The sequence below is a fragment of the Oreochromis aureus genome, linkage group 15 (genome assembly GCF_013358895.1).
Source record: "Oreochromis aureus strain Israel breed Guangdong linkage group 15, ZZ_aureus, whole genome shotgun sequence".
NCBI classification, from domain to species: Eukaryota; Metazoa; Chordata; class Actinopteri; order Cichliformes; family Cichlidae; genus Oreochromis; species Oreochromis aureus.
This window is the reverse complement of record NC_052956.1, coordinates 11,834,477-11,860,852: the sequence shown is the minus strand read 5'-3', so window position 1 is coordinate 11,860,852 and position 26,376 is coordinate 11,834,477. Positions and strand designations below refer to the sequence as shown.

At 41.7% G+C, this 26,376-nt stretch overlaps 1 protein-coding gene across 6 annotated transcripts in view; it reads left to right on the top strand.

Annotated features, from left to right (window-relative positions):
- utrn (utrophin) overlaps window positions 1–26,376 on the top strand; it is a 188,549-nt gene that overhangs the window by 45,123 nt on the left and 117,050 nt on the right. For 4 of the 6 annotated variants that reach the window (XM_031727646.2, XM_039599114.1, XM_039599113.1 and 1 more), the window contains 28 exons: window positions 36–170; window positions 2,197–2,346; window positions 2,833–2,994; window positions 3,245–3,376; window positions 3,668–3,841; window positions 3,929–4,084; window positions 4,206–4,376; window positions 5,107–5,286; window positions 5,779–5,907; window positions 8,527–8,697; window positions 8,840–8,884; window positions 9,153–9,317; window positions 9,973–10,110; window positions 10,250–10,345; window positions 11,099–11,269; window positions 11,851–12,023; window positions 13,408–13,558; window positions 14,508–14,683; window positions 15,147–15,282; window positions 15,729–15,878; window positions 16,211–16,363; window positions 16,470–16,571; window positions 16,832–16,952; window positions 17,440–17,657; window positions 17,773–17,890; window positions 17,998–18,206; window positions 19,112–19,266; window positions 19,402–19,591. In XM_031727646.2, coding sequence (XP_031583506.1) covers window positions 36–170; window positions 2,197–2,346; window positions 2,833–2,994; window positions 3,245–3,376; window positions 3,668–3,841; window positions 3,929–4,084; window positions 4,206–4,376; window positions 5,107–5,286; window positions 5,779–5,907; window positions 8,527–8,697; window positions 8,840–8,884; window positions 9,153–9,317; window positions 9,973–10,110; window positions 10,250–10,345; window positions 11,099–11,269; window positions 11,851–12,023; window positions 13,408–13,558; window positions 14,508–14,683; window positions 15,147–15,282; window positions 15,729–15,878; window positions 16,211–16,363; window positions 16,470–16,571; window positions 16,832–16,952; window positions 17,440–17,657; window positions 17,773–17,890; window positions 17,998–18,206; window positions 19,112–19,266; window positions 19,402–19,591 — 4,227 coding nt within the window. Of the gene's footprint in view, window positions 1–35; window positions 171–2,196; window positions 2,347–2,832; window positions 2,995–3,244; window positions 3,377–3,667; window positions 3,842–3,928; window positions 4,085–4,205; window positions 4,377–5,106; window positions 5,287–5,778; window positions 5,908–8,526; window positions 8,698–8,839; window positions 8,885–9,152; window positions 9,318–9,972; window positions 10,111–10,249; window positions 10,346–11,098; window positions 11,270–11,850; window positions 12,024–13,407; window positions 13,559–14,507; window positions 14,684–15,146; window positions 15,283–15,728; window positions 15,879–16,210; window positions 16,364–16,469; window positions 16,572–16,831; window positions 16,953–17,439; window positions 17,658–17,772; window positions 17,891–17,997; window positions 18,207–19,111; window positions 19,267–19,401; window positions 19,592–25,474; window positions 26,086–26,376 lie in introns of those variants that run through there. The other 2 variants (XM_039599115.1, XM_031727649.2) reach the window with 2 other exon arrangements.

Sequence of the window (26,376 nt, the reverse complement as noted above, 5' to 3'; positions counted from 1 at the left end):
TTTTAATTGTTTTTGTGTTGCTCTGTGCTCTGTAGGAGGTTTGGTCTTGTTGGATGGAGCTGCTTCAATACCTGGACATGGAGCAGAGTTGGCTCAGCACTCTGGAGGAGAAGATCCAAGCTACTGAAAACCTGCCAGAGAGCACCGAGGCCGTTAATGAAGCCTTAGAGGTAAAAACACACACCTGTAATCAAATTCAATGTAATTCAGTGCCACATTCCAATTTCTGTCTAATTTTTCTTTTAAACCGCCTTTCTTTTGAAAGGCAAGGTTCTGAGTCCTAATATCCTCATCATCTAAGGGACCGTTGCCATAAAAGGAAAACAATGCACCATTCTCAAAGCGGGAAATCTTAATATTATACTTCCAACTACATAATTTTAGGAAACATGTTGATGTCAAAAGCAAATGTGGAAAAAGTTTTAAAGTACAGAGAAGCATTCTCCACAGCTGAAGGCTGTCAGGAGCAAGTGTGTAAGAAATCGGATATAATTAGTTACATCTTTTATATATAAAGAGAGAAGACATGAATCTTTCAATGGATTTTATCTTTTATCTTTTTATCTGAGATACAACAACATAACCTCACAAATAAACATAGAGTTGTGGTCAGAGGTTTACATGCACATGAATGCTGAATGAACTATTCTTTTTCCAGGATGGACTGTTTGCACAGTAAACATCTTTCCAGAGGCACAGAGTGAGAAGCATACATAGATGCCTGCTAATAATTGGTTAAATGTTCCTTGGCAAATTGCACCTTGACCATCAACAATCTTCTGGGATAATTCTGGCAGAATATTTGACCACTTGTCTTTGGATATTTGGCCAGACCAGCTTAAAAAGTTTAATATTAGCCTCTTTTATCCCATCCAAAACCACTTTTATGTGTGTTTGAGGTCATTGTTGTGCCGGACCACCCGACTTTATCCAAGTTTCAGTCATCTAGCTGTTGATTTAAGGTGAAGGTACCACTGGTTTGAAAGACTCAACTTTACTCCTCCAAATGTGCCAAATCTTGTCATTGTGGTCAATGACTGTATGCATATATTTGAGGCTGTGTAGAAAATCCAAACTATATTCAAACTTGTGCTTTGGATTCTTATTTTTAACATCATTAAAGATGTAAGCTGTACAATCATTCCACCCTGGGAAAAGAACAGTTCAAATAAATCATTTAAAAGCCTCAAATTACCATGACATTCATGCCTGTGATGACTGTATGTAAAGTTCTGATCACTTCTGGTTCTGTATGCATGAAATGGCAACATTTCACAAACTAATTCTTCCTTTACACGTTGAACTGGATGTTAATAACCTCATTTGTCTTTGATTTGTCTTCCAAATTTCTTCTGCTTTGCCTTGATCTGCTGCTATATCTGTAGACCGCCTGCGGCATGACTGTCAGAGTCACTTTAATCACAGCACTGCTTCTGTAACATCGCATAGTGATGAAGGAAGTTGAAGACCCTTGAAGACAATGTTTCCCCGCTCTAGTCTGTGTCCTTATAATATATTTTTTTGACTTTTCTTTTCTCCTCCAACAAGTCCTTCTCTTTCTCTCTTCCTCTTCACTCTTTTAAATCCTGTTTCATCACCCGGCACTCGTTCCCGGCCTCTCAGTTTCCTAATCAGACCCACCCCTCTGGTGGGGGGCTGTCTTTCTCTGTGTCTGTTACCTCCGGGGAAGGAAAAGCACATTTAATGACCCCACATAAACAGTGACTGTTGGGTCCAAACCAGTGCCGTCACTCTTCCAGCTCGCTCTCTCACTCGTCTCTCATTTCTCATTCAGTTATCATCTTTGTTTTGGTTTGCCGCTGTCTGACACACCCAGCCCAGCGAAATTCAGCATCTGGACTCCATCTGTTTGCTCAGCTTTTTTTGTTTTGTGTTGTTTCTCTCTCTTTCATCCACACATACGCTTATGTATCGGAATTCATTTTTCACCCTTATGTTTTGCGCTTTTTGATCCTTTGGTTACAAGGTTAGCTCTGCTCTTCTTTTTCTTTTTAATTCATTTATGCTTTGCAAGTTTCTGTTGCAAATTTTTGGAGCTGTAAAGCTTCATCTTTGTTTCAGCATCCTCAAAGGATTTGCTTTCCTCCTCTTTTTGCTTGATTATTATTTATTCATTTTTTCCTGATTCTTTGCGGATGTATTTATGCTTCTCTCCATCTCTTTTGTCACCACCAGTCTTTGGAGGGTGTGCTTCGCCACCCTGGGGACAACCGGACACAAATCAGAGAGCTGGGTCAGACGCTGATAGACGGGGGCATACTTGATGAGCTCATTAGTGAAAAACTAGAGGCCTTTAATTCCCGCTACGAGCAACTGAACCACCAGGTCAGGACCTTGTCTCTGTCCGTGTGTGTGCATGTTCTTCATTTGTTCCTGCATAAACAGGAATGTTGCAAATTACATTTCAGTTCCTTTTTCAGTGGATAATCTGTGCTTATTCTTTTCGGGGAATTTATATCTGATTCTGTCTATTGCAAGCTAAACCCAGCCTTTTTGTAGAACATGTCCATATCTGTACAGAGTTCATGCATTGACATTTCATACAGTATTATGGAGTGCTCTTTTACTGTATCAGCTATGCTACATGTAGAAATATGCCTCAGTGTATTGTCAAATGTAATTGAGTGCAGCTAAAAGTAGAAATAATTAAGATGTTTACAGCGAGTGTAACATTGTGTATATTAGCTATTATTTTCTGTCTTTTTCTTAGCTCTTGGCACATGCATGATAAAAATAAAATGCCTGTCTACACTAAAATCTGTGATTATAACAGATTCAAATATGTGACTCGGTGTCTGTGTCCTCGTCCAGGCAGTGAACCGGCAGATCAGCCTCGAGCAGCAGCTGCAGACACTAAAAGAAAACGAACAGGCGCTCCAAGCGCTGCAGGAGTCTCTGAGCCAGCTGGACCACACGCTCACCTCCTACCTCACTGATCGCATAGACGCCTTCCAGCTTCCACAGGAGGCACAGGTACAGCGTACATGAACATAACACATTTTTGTGTTGGTAAGACTCACCTAATGAGATCTGACACTCAGAGAAGCCTCTGAGCGTAAAGGCCCTTCATCTAACACTAATAAACTGCATATGCAATAAAATATACTTGAACTTCAAATTGTCTTAAACATAAAACCACCATAATAATGCATACTTGAATGTTCCATGTGCATAAAAAAAACCCCTTCTCAGTGTATAAGGGTTGTTTTGAATTTTTCGTTAGACTATTGGAGCAGAGATCGCAGCTCACGAGGTGACAGTGGAAGAGATGAGGAGAAGAAATGTGGCCAACTTGCCTCCTAACACCGCTGATGGCAAAGCTGGCCGTGGTGGGACAATGCTGGATCACCTACAGGTAACACTGACCCCTGCTGGACAATGTTAGGAGTTGTCATGCCACCAACACTTAATCATGTAGCTTTAATACCTTATAGATACATTTTCTTTAATAAGTGTTGGGCTGATATTACCAATAAGACATAGATTTTTTTCTCTTCCTTTTTTACTTGTATAAAAGTTTCTGTAATCCTGAAGATGCATTTAAATTTTATTCAAAGTTTCATACTTTTAACATTTTGCTGGGTAAACATTGGCTATTTTTGCTCCGATCTTTGACTTTGTTTGCCTTCTGAATTGCTCTCTGCAGAGGAAACTGAGGGAGATCTCCACAAAATATCAGCTTTTCCAGAAGCCTGCTAACTTTGAGCAGCGCATGCTGGACTGTAAGAGGGTCCTGGATGGTGCTAAAGCTGAGCTTCACATCCTGGATGTTAAAGATGTGGAACCGGAAAAAATTCAGTCTCATCTTGCTGGTTGTCTGGTAAGAAACAGACCTTTTCTTCTCTTTTCTTTTTTTCTCCCCAGTCAATCCACATAGCTACTTATTTCATGTCTTTTTATTGGATAGAAATTGTACAAGTTGCTGAGTGAGGTGAAGCTGGAGGTGGAGACGGTGATAAAAACAGGCCGCCAGATTGTGCAGAAACAGCAGACAGAGAACCCCAAGGCCATGGACGAGCAGCTTACTGCTCTTAAATTGCTCTACAATGAACTCGGGGCGCAGGTACCTCATTCTGGGCAAATTAACACTTCCACTTCCACAAAATCGAGCTTTTAACATTGAGTACTTCTGTCATAGCTCCGAGGCCTTTTTAAAGATGCCATTGTATTAATTGTCCTTACAGGTAACAGAGGGCAAACAGGATCTGGAAAAAGCTTTGTCTCTATCCCAAAAGTTCCAGAAGGAAAGTGCTGTCCTGCAGGACTGGCTGAACACAAACGAGGCCGAGCTCCAGCAGAAAAACGGCTGCGGAGACATGCCAGCTGACATTGACGCTGAGATTGCATGGGCTAATGTGAGTAGCTGTATCAGTATGTGGAAAGTTTTTTTTTGTTTGTTTTTTGAGCAGATGTTTATTAAGAAAAAAGTGTGCTGTGCAAGTTTTAGTGAAAACAAAACCTTTCAAAACAATAGAGGTGAGTCTGTTTCTTGCCAGTAGATGGCACAGAGGGACAGTTTCTTGCCCCGAAACACATGAATCTGATTCTCTTTCTAATATGGTAATCAACATTATGAGCGGTGTGAATTATGTGTGGCTTCGTATATAATTGATGAGCTCTTCTCCTCTTCTCTGATCCCACTTCGGTAAAAAGGACTGAAAGATTTATGATTACATACACAGAACCAGGAAAAAAAATTGACCCCTTTTATCCAAAAATACCCAGAAACGACGTTAAAACTGAAATGCTATGAATTAATAATAGTTCACTAGTTTACATAAAGTCATTAAAAGTGCTTTAGTACAGTAGGGTGTAGAAAGTGTTTTTTGTTGTTTTTCAGCTGTGCTTGTTTTGAAACATTTATGCAGTGAAATATCTGAAAATGTTCTTCATATCTAGGTGAAGGCAGGCTGTTGTTTTAGTAACGTCAGCATTGTTTTTTCTTTTATATAGCAGTGTGTCAGTGTCTACATGTGCCTGTGTGATAATATTAAGACACAGTAGCTGACATGGCGCTGAATTATTGAAACATGGTGGTCATAACCTGATCTTGTTGAATATTTTGAATTGGATGTGTTTAACCAGGGTCTGCTGAAGGAGTCGGAGCGTCGGAAGGCGGAGCTATCTGGCCTGACGGAGATCAGCGCTGGTTTGCAGACTCTGGTGGAGGGAAGTGACGCTCAGCTGGAGGACAAACTCTGTGGTCTTAATGAAGCCTTGGAACGTGTTCACACTTTGACTGAGGACTGGCTTAGCACTGTTCTTGTGAGTGCAAATACTGCATATAAAAGACTAATAAAAGGCCGTATTAGTCACAAGATGTCATATTTTGGTTTCTTAATGAAGTCGAGCCTTCCAGCTGCTTAAATTTCATTTCTTTTCATAATTTGCAAATGCACAAAGGCTACTCTTGAGTAGATATATTTAAGGTAAAGGCAATTACCCATGTCAGCTATTACTGCATATGCATACTTTATAATGCATATCAGTAGTACAGGATTATTTAGTTAGACATGGTGAGTTTAGAAATTCTAAGAAATGTATTTAAAAGTTGCATATTCTGCTCAGTGCAACATGCTCATTTTGTGCTCTGTTACTCTACTGATTGCAGGAAAGAAATAAATGTCAAAACCAAAACAAAGACTTCCAAATCACCTCTTTGGTGCACTGCAGCAAGTCTATGATAAAGTACAAACTGTTGAATATGTAGAACATTTAATATTAGTTTTAATTAATCCATTTTTTTGGGTTGTGTAGAGTCACCAGAATGAGGTGGAAATTTTGGATGAAAACTTGGCTCACATCAGCACCTGGCTCTACCAGACCCAGATCCACCTGGATGAGGCTGAACGGCTGGCACCAGCAGAGAGAGAAAAAGTAATAAAGGTAAGGCAGCCCAGGTTATTAGTGTGACAGATAAAGCAACAGTATATAAGGTAGGAGAGCGTGAACCTAATGTGTAGATTCACTGAAACCAGCACCTGGCCTGAGTGTTTCTAAAAACTGAGTTTGTTAGAAAGTTCCCAGTTTATAAGATTCTGTGTGACTGCGTTACATATTAAAAACCACAGGATGTCATGCCACCACTGACGTGTAAGAACAAAACGAGAAACCCTCTTGCCTTGTATTTTATTTAAGTTGTTTAATCTAAACTCCCATGGGGCCCACCTAATCTTAAATCTTCAGTCTAATTAAAATACAAGAGAAATTGATGAATTTTCTTATTCAAAAAAACATAAACAACACAGGCTGTTGGCTAGAAAGTGTTAAGGCCATTGTGTGAGCCACCTGCCACTGGGCCACAAACTTCAATACAAGAGCAGTAAATTTAGGTCATAAGTCAATAAAAGCACTTTAACAAAGTGTCGGCAGTGCAAACCATAGACTGAGCCTTCAAACAAGCTTAGCTGTGTGTCAAAGGAATTTATTTTACAGTTTTACAACTATTTACAGTTAGGCTACACCAGGGGTCGGCAACCCTGCGCACTCGTGCCACAGCTGGCACGCGAAGGGTTAACTGATGGCATGACATGCAGTGAATAAATCTGAGAAAGTGCATTAAAAATAAATGGCTGGGCCACTGATGCACATTGCAAATTAGCTCGCATAGACACATTAGTTGTGCCGCTTCTTAATGATGGTATCTTAGCTAACACCCCAATTACCAGATTCAACTTGTAATTGACTAAAAATCACTTAGCGTACCGGTGAGAGGGACGTTGCTAGCTGGCAGTTTTTTCAAGCGATGTTGAAATTTCCACATTCCGACACTTCAAATGCTTCAGCAGCTGTCCGCTCAGCGCAGCATCAGCACCACGGAAATACACACAAATACACAAGTACTATGCCGACATGTGCAAACAAATATAGTTCTATAAAGTTGTTCTATATAGTGTGAAACTGTTGATATAGAGCGTTATTACATTTATTGCTATTGCAATGGTTGATATGGCACTCATCATCAGAAAGGTTGCTGACTCCTGGGCTACACCATTCAAAATAAAAAGGTTCATGTCAGGGTCTCCAAGGGGCAGAGGACCCCTACAAAGGTTCCGTTAACAAATACAACACTTCATCAAAATAGCAGATCAATTGGATCCCTCAAGATTGCCACTTTTTCTTCCAATATCACTAAACAAACCGGTGGCCACACACTTCTGAGCCGAGTGGCCAAAATTGGAGCTGCAGGAGCTGCATATGAAGTTCCACAAAACATTTGAATGCTGTTCGGCTTTTGCAGTCAGGTGTGGGAGAGCTGGAACTGAAAAGGAGGGACAGAGCAGCTTTGTTTCAGAAAAAGGCCAAAATCTCAGTGAATGTAACAGGATGCCTCTCATCACTGGCAATAGTGTTTGCCTTGCTCCTAATTCGCTTCTGTACTCCCTAAAAGTTTGCTGTCTGGTGTTGCTATCTTTCTAACACACTTTCTCTGGGCCTCAGAAGTGTTTCCAAACAAACAAATGATCCAAAAACTCAGAACACTTTCAATTAAAAGCACAGGAACATTTTGTCCGCAGTCAAGGATAAAAGTGTTTTCTTTGTTGTGCCTCTGTGCTCAGACACTCAGCCCAGGAGTCTCATTTCAGTCTGTAGTGAGCTACAACCCCAAGGTACATATATTAGGTCGCGCACTGCATCGGTTCTCAATTAATGAAAGTGGGTGGATTGTTGCCTCCTAAAATCAGCAATTTCTTTAGTATTTGCAGTGTCTATTCATCTGTAGGTAGGGTTGTAAAATACTTTTAAGGCTCTAGATAATGATTATCGTCTTTCATCTGTCAGTCTCCATTTTACGAGTGTCTGTTGCACAAAGAGATATGCACAGTGAAATAAAGAGCAGCAAAACAGCAGCAGAGACCTCTCACTGAAACGCGTTATCTAAAGCAGATAAAGTGAATGAAAGCACCATCTTTAATCTTTGTTTGTTTGGAGAGCCAGCTGAACACTCCTTTATTGTGTCTGTTGTGTCTATAAATGCTAGGATGCTCAACATTTTTAAGCATGCGCTAACAAGCAAAGAAGGTCAGATCAGAGTTTTCTAAGTGTTTTAAACGAAAGGATTAGCTGAGTTTGCACTTGCAGGTGAAACCTCTGTGCTTTGTTGAAAATGGATAACTCAAAATCATATATATTTTTCTGCTGTTTAATAGGGTATTTTTTTAAATATTTTTAAGAGAGAGAAGGCAGGGCTGAGAGAGAGTGGTTTGGGTGGCATCGAGGAATAAAATTGGAAAGAAAAAAAAGAGAAGGCCGTTCTTTTATGTTGGCGTCATAATTTATCATACAGCTGCATTAATTTCTTAACTCTCCCTCTCCTTTTGCCAAGAAGAGTGAAGGTCCCCACTAAATATCAGCTGAGCTTAAGGCCTCCTAACCTTGATCAGTACATGATGTCCCGAGCTCTCTAATCTGACCCAAGGCTACACTGCCAGCCGGTCTGAGGGAGGATGACTGATGGCATAAACTGATAATTCAATGACCAGCTACTCTGCGGTCTGTCCTTAGAGCATGCTGGAGGAGCTGGAGGATATCGGTCTGCGCGTGGACAACGTCAGGGACCAAGCTGTCATCCTGATGACCAGCAGGGGGCCCGCATGTCGAGATGTGGTGGAGCCCAAACTGGCTGAGCTTAACTGCAACTTTGACAAAGTCTCCCAGCACATAAAAACTGCCAAGGTATTAAAAACAGAACAAAAGAAAGATTAATTACTGCCTTGATGCGGTGTGGAATTCAATCTCATTATATCCACAGAAGGTTACACTGTCAAATAGATGCAGTCTGTTCAGCCAGTCTGTTTCTTTTCTTTTGGCAACACAGATGTTGACGAGTCTGGAGTCAGGCAGTGCTGAGGTGAACCAGCAGGTAAAGAATCTATCTTTGCTATTAAATGCAAGGGTGAACCACACCATATCTTACCAGGAGATACAATATCACAGGCATTAGGCTTATAATTAATTTCATGTAAGTTACAAATGCTGCTGCCAAGTGTTTTAAGACAAAAACACAGAAATACAGCACAGCCGAGCTCTCTTTAAGAAAGTGGTCAGATAATTAGATTGACGTGAGCAGCTCTGACTGTGTTGCCTGAGGTTTGTTGTTTGTTTTTTTCCCCCCATTTCCTTCTAATCAGGTCATTCACAGTCAGGAGATGCAAGTTGAAAGTCGGAGTCTGAGTCACCCTGACCAGGCTGTAGTCCCAGGTGAAGTGAAGGACCTTCAGGCAGAGCTCCAGGACACACTGAAGGCTCTGCAGCAGCATCAGCATGACCCAGTAAACACCTTGGATGATGATAAGGTACAGAGAATTACCTTTTAGTTAGACTTTTTTTTAATATTATTAAATAAGGTCCATTTATTTAAAAGTAGCAGTACTGATTGTGATAGTAATGGTAATAGAAAAGTAGCTTCACCTACTGTACAGAGGAAAGATGACTCAGTCTATTGCCTGGTCAACGGTTTACCATGTCTAACAGTTCTCAGGAGGAACTGGAGCACGCAAAGAGTATTCACCCAGGTTATTATGAAATTTCATGAAATGTTCTGAATATGCCGGGCTGCAGATTGTGTAATGTAAAGCCGTCACTTGATAGCATGAGGTTTGATTGGCTTAGTAGTTCTGGCATTCAGTCTGACTTATCACAGTTTATGACGTTAAACAAACTGACTGATGAAAAAAGACCAATCACGAGTAAGGTCACTGTGCCAGTCGGGAGTTCTTGCTGTGTTTTAAACAGTATTTCCTGAATGGTGTATACTTTGCTAAACAGGCTACAAGTTGCAGAGGCAGAGTTTATGTCAGACGGTGGTATAAATGTTTTCTTCATGTTTATTGAATAGAAGATGCTTAATTTGAGATCTATTGACGACTGTTTGGGGGGGATAACTATTCACATAACTTTTGAATGGGAGGCTCTTGAATGCTCAGTTTGCCCTGTGTCTCTCTGTGCCAGATGGATGAGGAAAAAGCCAGTGTGGAGGACTTGCTGAGAAGAGGAGAAGAACTGCTGCAGCAAACTTCAGACGAGGGCCAGAGGGAGGAGCTGAGACTTCTGTTGCTCGGGCTGCAAAGTCAATACTCTGCTCACAGGGTGAGATGCATATCATGTGTCCTCTGTAGAGTTTTTCTTTTTCCTCTCCTAGAAAAACACGGGATATTCTTATATTGTGTTTTCTGCTGTGCGCCGATGCAGTACACTGAAAGTGTGTGTTTGTGTCTGCTTGTCTCAGGAGCTTAAGGTGCTGCAAATCAGGCGAGCCGAAGTCTCCGTGCAAACGTCGTCTTCTCACACCTTCAGAGAGGAGACAGCTGAGTTTACAGCTGAGGTGAGAGACGAATGCAACCACACACATCTAAGAAAGGGGAGAAATAAATACTTTGGAGTCCTTCTTGATGAAAAACTATAGGGAGGGCATAGCATACTCTACTTCTTCAGGTCTTTTAATGTGTGTGCCTCATGATGTTGCAGCTCATTTACGAGTCAAGTTTAACATTCTTCGCTTAAAGTCTGTTGAGGTAGCAGCATCAGAACCAGTGAGACCAGCAAAGTGAATAGGAAGGATAGCTCTAAGAGAATAATTCAGCTTAAACTGCCAACCATCATGGAGAGGGTGCTGCATCCCCTCTGTGACCTGGTGATCATCCAGTAGAGGGCTAAAAGTAGGAAATGGGTGTGTCAGCTGGCATCACTTTGTCAGAGAGTGCTGTAGTTTTTCAGTGGATTTGTGTTCTGTAGTAGAGTTTTATTCTCATCTTTTAGTGTTTTTTGCCCCTCTTGTTACATTAAGTGTAGTTGTTTCTGATTTGCTCTCATTTAGATCTGTACTATTATAATATCAGCACACAGTGTAGCTGAAGGTCTTCTTAGCTTCCTATTTTCTTTTGTAATATCAATATTTTTATTTACACTGTATTTCGTCTTTTTGGTTATTTTACACATTTATCCTTAAATAGTGTTATTATTCATCCACCTTGTTTCTTTTTGTGGTTCATTTAATTTGGTTGCTGTAACACGTTTAAAACGAATAAGTACTTTAAATACCCAGTGTGCCACTTAATTCTTCTCATCTGTCTTGTAGGAGATGTCTGCAGTGGGGCGTAGCAGTGCTCCTTCGCTGACTCCGTCTGACTACCTTTTAGACATCAATAAAGTTCTTCTCGCCATGGCTGACAACGAGTTGCTGCTGAACTCCTCTGAGCTCAGCGGGGGCCTTTATGAAGACTTTTCTAGCCAGGAAGACACACTGAGAGTGAGCCATACCCAACCTTTGAAATGAGTCTTTCTACTGTAGAAATCGTGGAGAAAGTTCTGGTTATGTTTTTTTTTTTTTTTCACTGTGGTTTGGTTTTGTGGGGCAGTCTTGAAAAAGTTTAACCTAATTAAAGAATAGAAGAGACACAAGACTTTTTTCCTCAAGTAAAACTTATTTTGAATCAATAACAACTTAAATTTGAGGTTCATCAAGGGTTTTATTTTGAAATGTAGGTTTTCTGGTGGTTTGGTGTGTTCTATCATGGTTGATCTGTTGAAGAAAGCTTTACAGTTTAATATTGATCCCCTCAGCAGTACACTTAACAGACCAATAATAGAATTAATTCAGACTTCTTAGTCACACTGGCTGTTCTGTCTATTAAAAATAAATATTTATGTCATTCGCTGATGGATTTTATATGCTGCCCATCACTACTAAACCCTTAAGCTTCATAAGACTGGGGGATGGAATTGTTGACGTTAACTGGTGTCAGATAACCAGTGACCACATTTGCAGTTCTGCAATCTGCCTGCTGCTTGAACTTCCTCTTCTTTTATTATTCCGTTTTCATGTCACAGAATATCAAAGACAATCTGGAGCGTCTGAGCGAGCAGGTCACAGGGATCCACGAGCGCCAGCCCGACGCCATCCGGGACGCTTCGCCTGCTGAGGTGGCGCAAATGTCAGACGCCCTGACACAGCTCAATGCTGAGTGGGACCGCCTCAACCGCATGTACAACCAGAGGAAAGGGTGCGTGCACCAGCTTTCTATAATATAACAGATAAAGGTGTATATATATATTCATTATCTAGATTTAAGGTTTTAAATCAAACGCAAAAAAAGGAGAACAGTGAACAAGCTGCTATTTTTACATGTGGCGTGTTTGTGTGAGTAAGAATATGCATGTCAGGATGTTTAGTAGCTGCAGGGACAATATATGCCAGCTGTCCACTAGTCGGGAGAGACAGCAGGACCAGATAAAGAGAGAGACCAGCACACATGGTAAAGAACACACACATGTACACGGTGACCTTAGTTAATGTCAAAACAATTCCTTGGGCATAAACAGTCTCATGCCAATTCACGCAGTCTTAAAGTCATTCACTCATTCACACACATGCACAGTGCATGACCCTCACTGCCATCAACACAGTTCCTTGGGCATAAACAGTCTTCACATTTGCTGAGTGCAGTGTGTGCAAAGACACGGTAGTAAACTAGTAAGCTAATTTTGAGATTGCACACAAACTCTGCAGCACTGCATCTGTAATCACAATAACCTGTGGGCATCATTAAGTATCAAAAGAACAGAGTACATTTTGTAAAATTACTCATCCAGAGCTCATTTCCTCAGCTTGTCCCTCTGATCAGATTTGTTCTTTTCAGAGCGATGCTCTGAAAGGAAATAGCCGTTGAGCAGACCACCATTGTGATAGAGATCTGTTTTTCTTAAGTAATCATCCTCTCGCTCTCTATTTTTTATTCAGTAGCTTTGCTGTGATCTTCACGGTGTTGTCAGAGGTTCCTGATTGTTGCAGCGTTTTTAATAGAGGTCAACTGTTCAATTTTCCCTTATCATTTCCCGATGGTAGAACACGATGAATTCATTCATTTTTCCATAACTGTAGCATATTAACAAGCGGATATGATTCCAACCAACACAACAGATAAAATATGCAGACTGTTTTCTCACTGCTGTACTCTTACTCACTACAGATACAGTAGATTAGGTATGCTTTTTGAACAGTGGATGTGTAATTGGATCACAGTGATGTTATAGTATTAATGCAGCTGAAAACACTTCACTCAGTTTGGCTGCTGTTCTCAATAAAAGTGGCAGCGGAAATGACACTTTGAGTCACAATCGAGAGTTTTTACAGGCATAGAGATAACATCGGTGTTTGTGATATACACAATATAACTGTTTTATTGGTGAGGTATTACATTTATATAATTTATAGCCCAGTGCTTCACAGAGCCTTTGCCGTGCACCACACTTTTGAGTTCAGCTGTGTTGAAAGGGTCTGAAGCGACGGCAGAAAGTTGGACATATTGTCAGTGTGTCCTTCCTCTTTTTACAGATCATCTCCAGATTTCAGCTTTGATGCATATGTGTTTCCTTTTTGTGCCGCAGGAGTTTCGACCGTGCTGTAGAGGAGTGGGGGCAGTTTCACTGTGACTTGAAAGACATCAGTCAGTGGCTGACTGACACAGAAAACCTGCTGTCTGAGAGCGTTAGCCCTGATGGACAGCTGGACCTGGAATCTGCACGACAATACCAAGAGGTCAGTGGAGGGTGGTGAATCGTTGGTCTGTGTTAAGTGTGTGTGACTACCTGGTGTATTTTTTATTTTTTTTCTCTCCCAATCTGTTTTGGTTTCCTTACCCCAGAGACAGAATAAATATGTATTTTTTGTGACAAAAGGCCTGTCAGGTCTCTTTCTTTTATTGTTATAGAGACTAATTAGATTAATTTGGCAATATCACATCATCAGCGTGTGTTTACAAGTTTAAATCAAGATTATTAACTCCCAAGGATGCTGTAGTAATATGTTCACGCTATAGGCAGCTTGATGGTTCGACGTGTTAGACAGAAGATAATTGCATTTGGCTCCCCCAGGGGACAATGGGTGCTATACTGTATCTAATAAATACACCACACATCTGACTGTTCATTATGCAGAGTGGAAATGGAGAGAAGTGAAGAGTAAGATTAGAAGGGGACTTAAATTTCGCTTTGTTTGATTGCTAAAGCGGTAATTTCATTTCCAAGGGGAATTAAATTCTCTGAAGCTGTTGCATTATCGCTGACGGCGCCGGCGCCATTAACACCTTTATCGGCGTGATTTGCAAAAGCTCGAGCCGCAGTCCTGCGTGTCTGTCTCTTTTACATGTTTTCACAGTCACTGAGAATGAGACGAGGGATCAAGTGGATGGGAATTGAGAGATCAATTAGCTGACTCACCCTTTAGCGGACTTTACAATCACTCACTCTACTTTACGAGTCTGTCTTGGCAGGTTAAATCTCTCTCGGTGGAAACAGAGATTTGGCCGCTTAAGTCGTGACTCGCTACAAATCATGCCTATGTGTCAATAAGAGATTTGCCTGGAGAGATGGACCTGAGCTGGGGATTTGAGCACTAGTAGATCAGATTATGCTGTTTGACTCGAGCCTTTTTTCCCCCCTTTTCTTTTTCTCCTTTTGTCTCTTCCTTTGTTCTGCATGCATTTTAGGAGCTGGAAGAAGGCATTGCCAGTCATAAGCCCATCCTGGTTGGACTCAGCCACACTGGAGAGCGGATAATTGGCAAGCTCTGCTCTCCTGATGGGCCCCTGCTTGAAGAGAAGCTGGAAACTCTGGGTCGGCGTTGGAGAGCGGTAAACCGCCAAGTCCTAGACAGACAGCGGAGGTAAAAATGACCTTGTACAAAAGAGGGGGAAAGATTGAGGATTAAGAGTTTGACATTCTTGTGTGTTGACATATAACATCTTAGTTCTAGAGTACAATGTAGCATAGAGGTTGGTGCTCATTCTCCATTACCATCAGTCTGTTTCTTTATCAGTGTTTGTCAGGTTAACGTTATCAATGCGGTCAGTCAGCCTATAACAGCAATTTAAATGTAAATTTTTAGGATCAGGCCTGCAACCTGGAGGAAATGGAGATCCTAATCTAAGGTGTGTGTGTGTGTGTGTGTGTGTGTGTGTGTGTGTGTGTGTGTGTGTGTGTGTGTGTGTGTGTGTGTGTGTGTGTGTGTGTGTGTGTGTGTGTGTGTGTGTGTGTGTGTGTGTGTGTGTGTGTGTGTGTGTGTGTGTGTGTGTGTGTGTGTGTGTGTGTGTGTGTGTGTGTGTGTGTGTGTGTGTGTGTGTGTGCAGGTTGGCTGGAGGGGATCCGGCCCTGTCAGAGCTGGTGAGGAGGCGCGAGGAGCTCGCTGTGTGGCTCGAGCAGGCAGAAAACGCTGTTAGCTCCCTGCCTGTCACTGCCACTGACAGAAATCTCAAAGAACTGAAGGTAAAGCAAAACCCAAAACATGCTCAAGTTAGTCTGATTCATGGGAGCTCAGAGATTTCTATTCCTGCTCGGGAGCTGCTGGGGAAGTGCTATTTTTATGGTCAGCTCTGACTGTGTTGTGTTGTCCTTTGTTCTTCTTTCCCCTCTATGCTATACTGTGAGCACAAGTTGCTCAGAGTGTCTCAGTTAGTCACAAGCAGAACCAGTCTCACCCAGCAAACGTACACAGAAAGAGCTCTGACACTTCCTGTTTTTAGTATTCCTGTTTACATCCTCTAAGACAGCAAACTCAGACTTGTACCTTATAAATACACTGCAGGGTAGAATCATTCACACTACATATCTCTGTGCAACAGGAGTTTGCTTCTTTGTTTCCCATTCCTTTGACTTTATCTCTCATTTTCAATCACACAGTGAAATAAGCCTCGGTGCATCTTTCCTTGCAGGCCCTTGCTGAGGAAATGGATTTACAGAATGAGCGTCTTGGCTGGCTTAACAAGCACGCTCCTCAGATCCTGTCCAGTCCCAGTGTTAGCCCACAGAACAGAGAACAGCATGTTGCCAAACTCAGAGGCATAAACCTCAACTGGAGCAAGGTATGAAACAAACCAAGCGGACGGCATGCACACCCAAGTTTGTGAATGCAGAACCTCCAATGAGGCGATGTAGGATTATGAAATTCATACCATATGTCCATCTACTAAAAATCTTGAGCGAGTTCGAATCTCTGTGACCTCGACCTCATAGTCAATCTAGAATTTTCAATTTTATACCTTAGGTGCATCTACCAGGAGGCTGAGGGCTAGCAGTAGCAGCTCCCAGTATTTTTAATAGCTGGCTTCTTAGCCTTGTACTCAAAGTGGTTTGTGTGAAACGTTGAGTTCTCTTTCATCTGCTGATTCATCCCTGATTCTACCACTCTCTGCAGGTGACCAATGAGCTATTGGACAAAGTGGGTGAAGTGGAGACCAACCTGCAAAGTCATGCCCAGTTTCAAGACAGGATGAACAGACTGAGTGACTGGGCCGTCATCACGCACCAGACGGTCACGACCCGCGGCCTGAATCCTGGCCAGGCACAGGTAGGTGAACTAAACTGAACGCAGAAAACTAATACGCCGGTGCTCACTGAAAATCCATCAATTATATGCAGACCTGTTCCCTTATATGATTTTATATACGCTGTAGGCTCTGGAGGTTTCCATGAAGGACAGAAAGAAGGACCTGGAGGACCTGTTAGCTCATTCAATAGAGCTGCAGAGACGACAGCAGCTGTTGCCTCAAGAAAAGGTTTCCATAGTAATATAATTTAATAACAAAGTACTACTGATTGTGGCATATAATTACACATTATTGCACTGTTGAAGTGCTGCTGCCTCACTTTGGGCCAAAAAGATACAATTTCCTGTAATTTCTTAGTTTAATTAGCTCTTTATCTGGTTACACACCATTTCTAATGCTATTATTTTGTACTAAGTCTATCTATATATGTGTGTGTGTGTGTGTGTGTGTGTGTGTGTGTGTCTCCTTATGCGCTATCATGTGTATAGGCTAAGGTTGAGCAGCTGGCAGCCGATTGGAAAGCCTTGGATGGCCGGCTGAGGGAATCTCTTGAGCCACCTTTCTCTCCATGGACACATCACCAACATGTAGTCCAACACCAGCAGCTGGGTAAAAAAAATAAATCCAAGAAACTGCAATTATTTATTTCTTTATGTGTCGCTGCCTCTGTTTTTATGGTGCATCAAGGGCATAAGGAAGAAGGCATCCAAACCTTGCCCCAGTGAAGTATTTAAAAATGAGATGCTTGTGGATCATTAACAGGGCATGACAAAAATAAGTAATAAGTTCTTAAATTTGCAATTCCCTTTTGGCCTGCCTTAATCTGGAGCATGAAATGGTTGATTAAAAATAACAAGTAAGAGGTGAGCGGCAAAGGTTGTAGCAAACTGAAACAGTCCCCGATGGCTCGTTCATCATGATTTGGTGTGGCGCTGCTATCCTCTGAGAGCCTTTTGACAACACCACCTCCCTCCCTCTAACATCTTTAATGTTTGTTGCATCATTTCCTTTTAAAGGAGCTCTATATGTCAAACCTCGCTTGCCTCAAGTTTCCTTCCTTTTTTTTTTCTTTACCTCGCCCCCGCCCCTGCTCCAGTGTCTGCCGTCCCTTCAGCCGTGCAGATGGCCAGCTTGGTGAGCGAGGACCCACACCACCAAACCCCGCACACACCGGACACCGTGGCGCCCACTGATCTTAATGAGACTGCAACTGAGCTTGCAGACTGGCTAGTCCTCATCACCCAGATGCTCAAGTCTAATATTGTCACCGTGGGGGACACGCAGGAGATCAGGACCACTATGGGACGTCTTCAGGTGAGAAATTGGTTGTTTTTTTTATATGTGTGTGTGATTCTTCTTCTTCTTTTTTTTTTTTTTTTTAAACTGAACTTTCACTAAACTTTCTTTTGTATGTTTTTTCACTTGACAGGTGACAAAGAATGACCTGGAGCAGCGTCACCCTCAGCTAGAGGACATTTTCACACTGGCGCAGAACATCAAAAACAAAACCTCCAACCTTGATGTTCGCACATCCATTACTGAGAAATGTAAGAAAAAAGTTGTCAGGGGAAAAAAAAAAAAAAATAGTAGCAAATATGTATGTTGTGCTTTAGCCTTTGTTTGTCCATATAACCACATCTGTCTCTGGCTTTAGTGGAGAAGGTGCGCAGCCAGTGGGACAGCACTCAGCATGGTGTCGAGGCACGGCTCCAGCAGCTGGATAATATGATTGGTCACAGCAACCAGTGGGAGGAGCAGAGGAAGGAGGTGATGGGCCTTATCGGGCACCACGAAGGACGTTTCCATAACCTTCTTCAGCGTCAGTCCAGAGATCCCCTGACTGAACAGCTTAAAGACAATAAGGTTAGCGAAAAAAAAAACAAAACACTGCTAAACTTTCTCTGTGACCTCAGTACGTCTCGTCTGTCCTCTTGAGGTCATTTACTGTGATTCTGTAGCAAGCTTGTCTACTCATATTCCTCACGGAGAGAAAAAAAATGGATCAAAGCAAACTTTATAACATATTAGAGGTCCTTCATACAGTCGTGTAAGTTTATACAAGGCGAGAATGAATAAATCACCTCTCTGAAGTATCTCTTTGAACTTTAATAACGTTCGTACACCCACATCATCCATCATTTTAATTTGAGATGATGTCTCGGCCAATGATTTCTGGCACCAAATCCTGCCTCTTCTGACAGATTACAGGGACCGAACACTAGAGGGCAACTGAGTTTAACAGAATCCAGGATGCTGTATACACAGCTGTTTGCTCCTGGTGTGTGTGGTCTTGTAATAATGAGTAATTATGTATTTAAAATAGTGAAGTACACTTTTTTTTGTTAAAAGAGAAGGAGCCTAGCAGTCTTACATGGATGACTTGCTTCCAAATGCTGAACTTGGAGTATTAATCACCAGGGTCTTATGTAACGTGCTTGATTAAGCAGAGGTTAAACAAACAATGTCAAAGAGCCGAGCAGCAGAATAACAAATTTCTGTGTGTGTGTGTGTCGTTGTTTTTTTTTTTTGTTGTTAGTTTAATATTTTTTTCAGCTTATAGAATGGGTCATTAATATCCTCGCATGGCAGTTTTTCATATACCAGGCCACAACAGTATACACAAAACGGCACAGGAAGATGGATAACTCCAATAATGATAAACAATGCCCTTCACAGTGACTTACAGTATTCACGCTGACTCACATCTGTCACATCCTCAGAGTCACAGTCCAGTGTCACGAATATCAAAGCGCTGCATTGTTTTACAGGAGTTTCTCCAAGCTCTGGGCCGAGGCCAAGCTACAGTCGCAGCCTTCAACGAGCTGTCCAATCACCTTTTGCGAGAGTATTCCACCGATGACACCAGGAGGATCAAAGAGGTCGCAGATAAACACAATGCTGCCTGGATCAGCCTCAACAATAGGTGCATACAAATTTGCCTGCTCACCCTCTCACTGTGCTTCAAGGCAGATACCCTTTAACAGTATTAAATGTTTCTGCAGTTATTGCCATTTCTTATATATAGCTATGCGTTTGTCTCAATCATATTAATGGACAGGGCGAATGACCGTCACACGCAGCTGGACAGTGACCTGAAAGGCGTGCAAGTGTCTCTCAGGGAGCTAGAGTCGTTCCTCAAATGGCTCCAGGAGGCTGAGACTACGGTCAACGTTCTCGCTGATGCCTCCCAGAGGGAAGATGTGTCACAGGACTCCGCCCACGCGAAGGAGCTGAGGCGACAATTGGAGGTAGGGGCCGTAAATTGATAGAGAAACCGCGAGTATGTGAGGAATATATGCACAGGTGCCAGCCTATTATCTCACTGTCATCCTTCATTAACGCATCCTTCAGCTACCGAACAGGGGCTGGGGTGTGTGTATGCTGCTGGTTAAAGGTGTGTGAATGAGAGGGCACACAGAGGGCGTGTGAATGCTTTCACACCTTGAACGTAGCTCATTGATCTCCTTGTTCTGTCCCGCTTACGAATTCTGTGTGTGTGTGTTTGCCCCCAGCTTGCTTGTCATTTACCCAGATGTTCCCTCCAGGATCAGTTGACGCATATCATCCTATGCTTTATGTAATGATTTAATCCCAAAATCACCTCACCTCAGCCTTTCAGCAGATATAATGGGCACTAATCTTCTTTCTTTTATTTATTTATTTATTTATTTTTTACTTCTTGCTGAAGTTGAAATGGTGTTTTTAAAAATGTCGACCCTGTCAGTCTTGTTGTCATCTCTTTTGGCTTCTACATTGAGCGACATTTTCACGATCTCATTGCTTTTTCAGAGGAACTCCTTGTCCCTGAAAAAGCGCTGCAGTGTCATCCATCTTTCAGAATCGAAATCACCAGTCCAATAATAACGTTCTCTGTTTTCTTGTCTTGAATGCTACATTGCCATCACTCCCGCTTCCATTTTCCGATCATTTAAAAAGAGGCCAAGGTTATAGAGAAAAATGACGCTGAATCACCGCATGAATGGCTGCAAAGATTTCTGATTCATCAACTTGATGCGAATCTGATGGTCACAGACTTTTGTAACCCTTTTGTTGAGCCCTTGCTGGATTTGGAAGTAATGAATGCTATTATCACATTTACCCGCCCATTACAGTCATCTATATTTGTTGTATTGAACATAATCCATCATTATATAAACCTTTTCAAATTATTACAATTTAGTCCTGCAAAGTTTTCTCTGAGTTATCTGAAAGGTCGAGTATCTTACTAGAACACCAAAATCTGTCTGTATAAACTCCTCTTATACGATGAGTTGGGAAGCCAAAATTGGCACAAAGGTAGATCTTAGGGCTCTGAAGGTTATTATCATTACGTATTAGCACATTATCATGCTGCAACCTAGCAACCACCAACCAGTGGGCTAAAATTAGCCATTTGTAGCATTTTGCACCTAGAACACTTTAGAAAAGCATTAGATCATTTTGATCAAATGATAAGTTTATTTTCACAAACCTTGACTTATACATGTATTGTAATGTCAGCGTGTTGCCTGGCAACCACCTATCAACATACTGTAGCGAGTTCAGTAAATGTGTTAAAATAGTAACTAAGGGTAGTTTCCACCTGACTCCATTATGTTTGTGCTTAAGAGCAAACATTGGTGTAGCTTTCCTAATTTGTTATCACTCGCCGTCTGTCTTTATCTTCTTTTGTCATTTCATTACCAGTTGGAGTCGAGATTGATGGATGGTCCTTGCCCAGAAAGTGGGTTTACATAACACAGACAGGCTTTTAAGCCTTGGATGTTGTGGCTTTACTGAGTGTTGTTCCCCACAAACCCTTTCATTAGGTCACAATGACTGCTCTGCCACTGTTCGGTGCTTAGTTACTTTAATGACAATTTGTAGCTGCAGGCGGTTGTCATTCTTACTGCTGTTTTCATATTAAGCCCGCAGTTGGTGACTGGTCAGGCTCAGTGACAAATACAAATTGGAGCATTAACTGATATTTCATGAAAATGTGAGGCTTAATGGCATAAGACCGAAAAACAACTGATGCTGTTGCGTGTGATGCAGTAATGACAGACATGGCCACAGGAATCAACATACTGGGAAACAAACTTGTTTGTTCTCTTGCCAAGTTGGATTAGAATTGATCGTGACTGTCTGATAAATTGGGGAATTATGTGATCAGTCTGGCTAGTCTCCTGCGGATTTTTGTGGGTTTCCAATGTAGCCAGGAAATAGGGGATAAAGAATAATGGATTTCCAGTTCAAAAATTCCTGTTCTCTTCATTGGTCATTGGTTACGAAAAGAAAAAAGCAAATTAAAGCTTAATCGTTGTCAGACGATAGCTATTGTTTCAGAGATTAGATGCAACTAAAAGCTACTCAGGCAGGTTTGCTCAGTAGAGCAAACTTTGGGCCAGAAATCTTGTCCCTTTACTACAGATTCCCCATAATCACAAGCAGATATCTGATGTCTTGACTCGGCTCAGCCACTATAAAAAAAAGTTCTTGTTCTATTTATTTCGTTATTTATTTTTCTGTTTTTTATGAATTTACAAAATTTCTTAAATAGTTTTTGCTTCACTGAGTGGAAGAAGTACCAGTTTTATTTATTTTTTAATTAACAGACACTAAAACTTTGCAGAAAATGAGGTCGCCTGACTACATTTTGAAACGGCGGTAATTAATTACAAAAATAAATTTTGATCCAGTTCAGTACGCTTTCATTATCTTGGCACTGGAAGGCCCACTGTGCATGAGCCATTATAGAGATATATGTAACTTTGTATTATTTTATCTACATGCAGTATATTTTGAATACTTAATTTTCTGGACATTTAATTCTATAAATTGTGCCTTTTTATAACACACTCCCTCTCATTAATTTGCACTGGTCCAGTAGAGACAGGAACATCAAAGGGATAATTACCACACTGTGAATAATTTCATGTTATGTAATTGCATATTGTCTTACTGGAGCATACAGGAAGTCACTTGTTTACATCACAAATCTGCACATTTGGTGGAATACGCTGCAGAAATGCCTTCCATCATGAAGGTGCAAAGATGTACACAGCCTGATGATCTGCTTATATCTCGCTTGCCTTGTGCGTGTTTAGCTGTGGGCTTTAGATTTATGTGGGCTTGTGCATGATTGTACTGTGGTGTAAGCAGATGAGACGCACATGCTTTCTACAACCTCTTTCTTTGAAAAATGGTTCATAGTTTTATTAACCCAGAGCCAACAAAACACTCAGTGTCTCTTGTAATTCCCCATGAAGCAGAGTCAATACTCTGTGGAATGACTGAAATGGATGCTGTAGCCAGTTAAACCTTGTCTAAACACAGCTCTTCAGTGAGCTCATCATGCCATCTCTCATTGTGTGAGTTTGTGTCAACTGTGTGCCTGATGGTGAATGATGATTACTCTAGTTGGCTGCATCTTTTTCTTCCTTTACACTGTCAAGTTACTGTCATTTAAATAAACTTAATCAGGGACCACAAAACAAAACAGTATTTGTTTTTGTGCGTCAATTTGTGTCACATCTTTAAAAAAAAATAAAAATTATGGAGAGGCGGCTGCTCTTGGGTTTTCATCCTCAATTCAAATAAGTGCCTCTTGTCTTGTGGTTGGGAGAAAGAAGGGTGCTTTTCATCACTTGAAATGAAAGTCAAACATTAGCAGAGGGCATGAAAAGGGTTAAAATATCCACTTTATGGTTTATACTGTGTTATACAGTGTGGTTAGGAGTTCTGGAGGAAGTGAGCGGCTGCTTTTCTCTGCTGTTTTTCTTCTCCTGCTTTTTTTCTTCTCTAAATGTCATCTCTCTGCTGCCTGGTGCCTCCAGCAGATACATTCTCTAAACATTCAGCTGTTTTCTGCACTGATAAAAGATACTTAAAAGCCTTTTATCTTTTATTTTTGACCTTGCCCTCCTACCCTCTCTTCTGATGCTCTGCTTTCCACCCACTTTTTATTTTCCTCATTTTTTTTGTTTTATCTGCAGTTTACCAGCATGTCCTCCCTCTTTTCTTCTCAGTTAATCGTTTAAAAATAGTATTTTTTTGGCGACAAAAACATGGCTCTTAATTAAAGACACATGCACTGTATCTCTCCTACACACTTGTTTGTGTCTGGAAATATTTTTCTGTAACATACTTGGCTTTTTAAAGAGATAATATTCTCAGTTGTAAACACTGAAAAACATAATTTTCTGTTTTTTGTAGGTGTACTGTAGTCTTTGGCCTTTAGTTTTAAATACTTAAGTTTTTTGGACTGCTAGTGGTTTTATTAGATAAGCGACAGCAAAGAGACAGCAAGGAAGCCAGGAGGAGACACCACATGGGTAATGACAGAAGTCTGGTCTGATGCAGCCTGCGTTTGGCACCACAGATAAAAATGAAATCAAAAACAGTCACTTAATGGCTTTTTCAGGAGATTTTAAGTGCATTTGGCATTTCCTGATGTAATTTGTTCCGCGATCATATCTCAGGTGTCTGAAACTGAGACAACAAAAATGGCTTCCTTAATGGAAGAGGAGATGTCGAGCTAAAAAAAAGTAGACTGTTATTTATTTTGCATTGAAAAATTACTGTCTGAAACTAAAGTTTCTCAACAAACTTTTTTTCTTTAATAAAAAAAACTGTTACCAGTGGTTGTCAGCTACCCTAATGGAGAAAAAAGTCTGTAGCAAATTGCATTAAGAAGAAGTTGCGTAGGTGTAGTAACAAATTGGCTCAGTGTAGTTTGAAGGCATTCAGAATTGACCTTTAACCTGTATGGTGCATTATTGTATCACTAGAAGCATTGCTTTTGGGTTCATGCAATCTCATGTGTTCTCAGATTTGCTGGATCCACCTGACTGCACTACAGAGCATCAGTAACGCTTAAGAACAAGCACTCAACAGTGTTGTCTGCAAGTATGCATGGTACCAGCCTTCTTGGCATAGTGTCTCGAGTGCTTGACAAGTGAGGATGTTTTGCTTTTCATACAAGAGGCTTCTTCAGTTTTAAGCAACTGACAGAGCCCCAGGTAATGTGGGGGTTGTGTAGTGGTGTGAGGTGAGGTGTGAAACCTCTGTAAGATGTAGCCCCACCCACCATCATAAGGCAAGGTGAGAATGGGGGATTGAAGAGTGCTGACTCAAGCTGGCTGGTAGCTGGTGCTGTAAGCCATCACCTCTGTTCAACAATGGTTGATCACAGTGGATGTAGATGGCCTCCTTTACTCCTTCCAAACTATCTGTCTTCTTGGTCCAGAATCTGAACACTGGCATCCTTGACGAAACGCCCTCTCTCCTGTAGGTGTACAGCAGAGTCTATCAAGCACTCGACTACCATGACACGGATGACTGAGAACCAACACAGACTTCTTGGCACTCACGTCACACATTCCAGCTGCGATACTACAGTTCTTACTTGAAGACTCCTTTTTGACCTCTGCACATGTGCAAAGATGTATTTTTCTTTTTGTCATCAAAATGAAAAATATGTTTTTAACTACTCGTGTTTAACATTCATGAGTCAGCCACCAGCTTCATGGGCACGTAAGCCGTGGAAGTGCTCCAGCTAAGATTGCCAGTGCAGAAAATGAATGGGACCGCTACTTCCCAGAATCCTGGATGCCTGAAATAACCCCTCCTTCTCTATATCTCTATTGTGTGTGGTTCTCATTTGTCCTCCAAGTTCTTGCACAATCTCTCTCTCTCTCTCTTGCTCGCTCTCTCTCTCTCTCGCTCTCTCACTCACGCTCTCTCTCTCTCGTCTGATTGTCTCTCGCTCATTGATTTGTTTCTTGCCTGGCATAATGTTATTCAACCTTCACAACAGATGCATTGTTTGTCTTCCCTCAGTGGTGCTTTTCATCCCTCTCCCTCTTTCTTAGTCTCTCACTCTATTTTGCTCTCCCTCTCTCTCTGTCCTGCTCTCTCTCTCTCTCTCTCTTTGTCACTCCTTCCCTCTCTTTCTCCTCTCCGGATCGGCAGCAGTAAAAAGTAAGCCGCGTACGAACAGCTTCTCTTCTCGTCCAGTGCAACTCGTGCCTTCCTCTCTCCCTTCTCTCTCATCTCTGCCAGCACTTTGCGCTCTTTCTCTCCCCGTTTATCTTTTTCTTCTCCTTTGTTTCATCTTCTTCTTCATCATCATTTCCCTCTTCTCTGTCACTCTCTTGACTCTACAGGGTGCCGTCACGAGTGATTTGTTTGATTCTCTTCTGGCTCTGCGGTCGAGGTGCGCGTGTGAATGTCCGCGTGGAGGAGAAAGTGAGTGTCTCGTCTTGTCCGGCTCTCTTGCATCATCGGGCGCATGTGTGAGTGCATGCTAAGAGCTGTGTGAGTGACTGTTTATAAAGAGAGAGAGAGAGAGAGAGAGGGGGGGAGAAAGCAAACTGAGGCTGCGCTCACTATGTTTATTGTGTGTGCGTGCGTGTATGTGACGAAACGTGGGGGCATGCTGAGCTGAGTACGCCTGCGAGTGAGTGAGTGTGTGTGGGTTTTTTTTTTTTCCCCTTCTCTCTCTCTCTCTGTGTACATGTGTGTGTGCGCATCACGTCAGCTTGGCTGGGGTCTGGTCGGCTGGAGAGGGAGAGGGTGAGGGAGAACAATATGAGCGGGGTAGGGCAGTGCTAGCATGCGGACCAGGAGCAGGCTGCTGCAGACTTGTAGCAGTCTTAAGATGATGGCCATGGTCCGGACCTCCCTCCAGAAAGTGGTGGTCTTCTTACACAGGCTCCAGAGGATGGCCATCTCCTCGCCGCGCTACCAGAAACTCTGCAAGGTACGTGGAGACACGGAGCTGGAGAGCAGAGAGTTCATGTTTTTCTTTTTTTTCTATTTTTATTTTCCTAATTTAATTGGATTTTCTTTTTAAACTTTTATGATTGCACCCGTGTGTGTCATTTAAATGATTATTTTTTGATTCTTTGGGATTTGTTTGGAGTCTATATTTATCAGATGCTCGGTTTGTGCATCCCTGTCAGCAAGCAGCCATAAAGTTTTTGCTGCACATGTGTATGTGTATTTCCCCCACCCCCAGTGTAAATGCTCTTGCTTTTCAGAAATCTGGAGT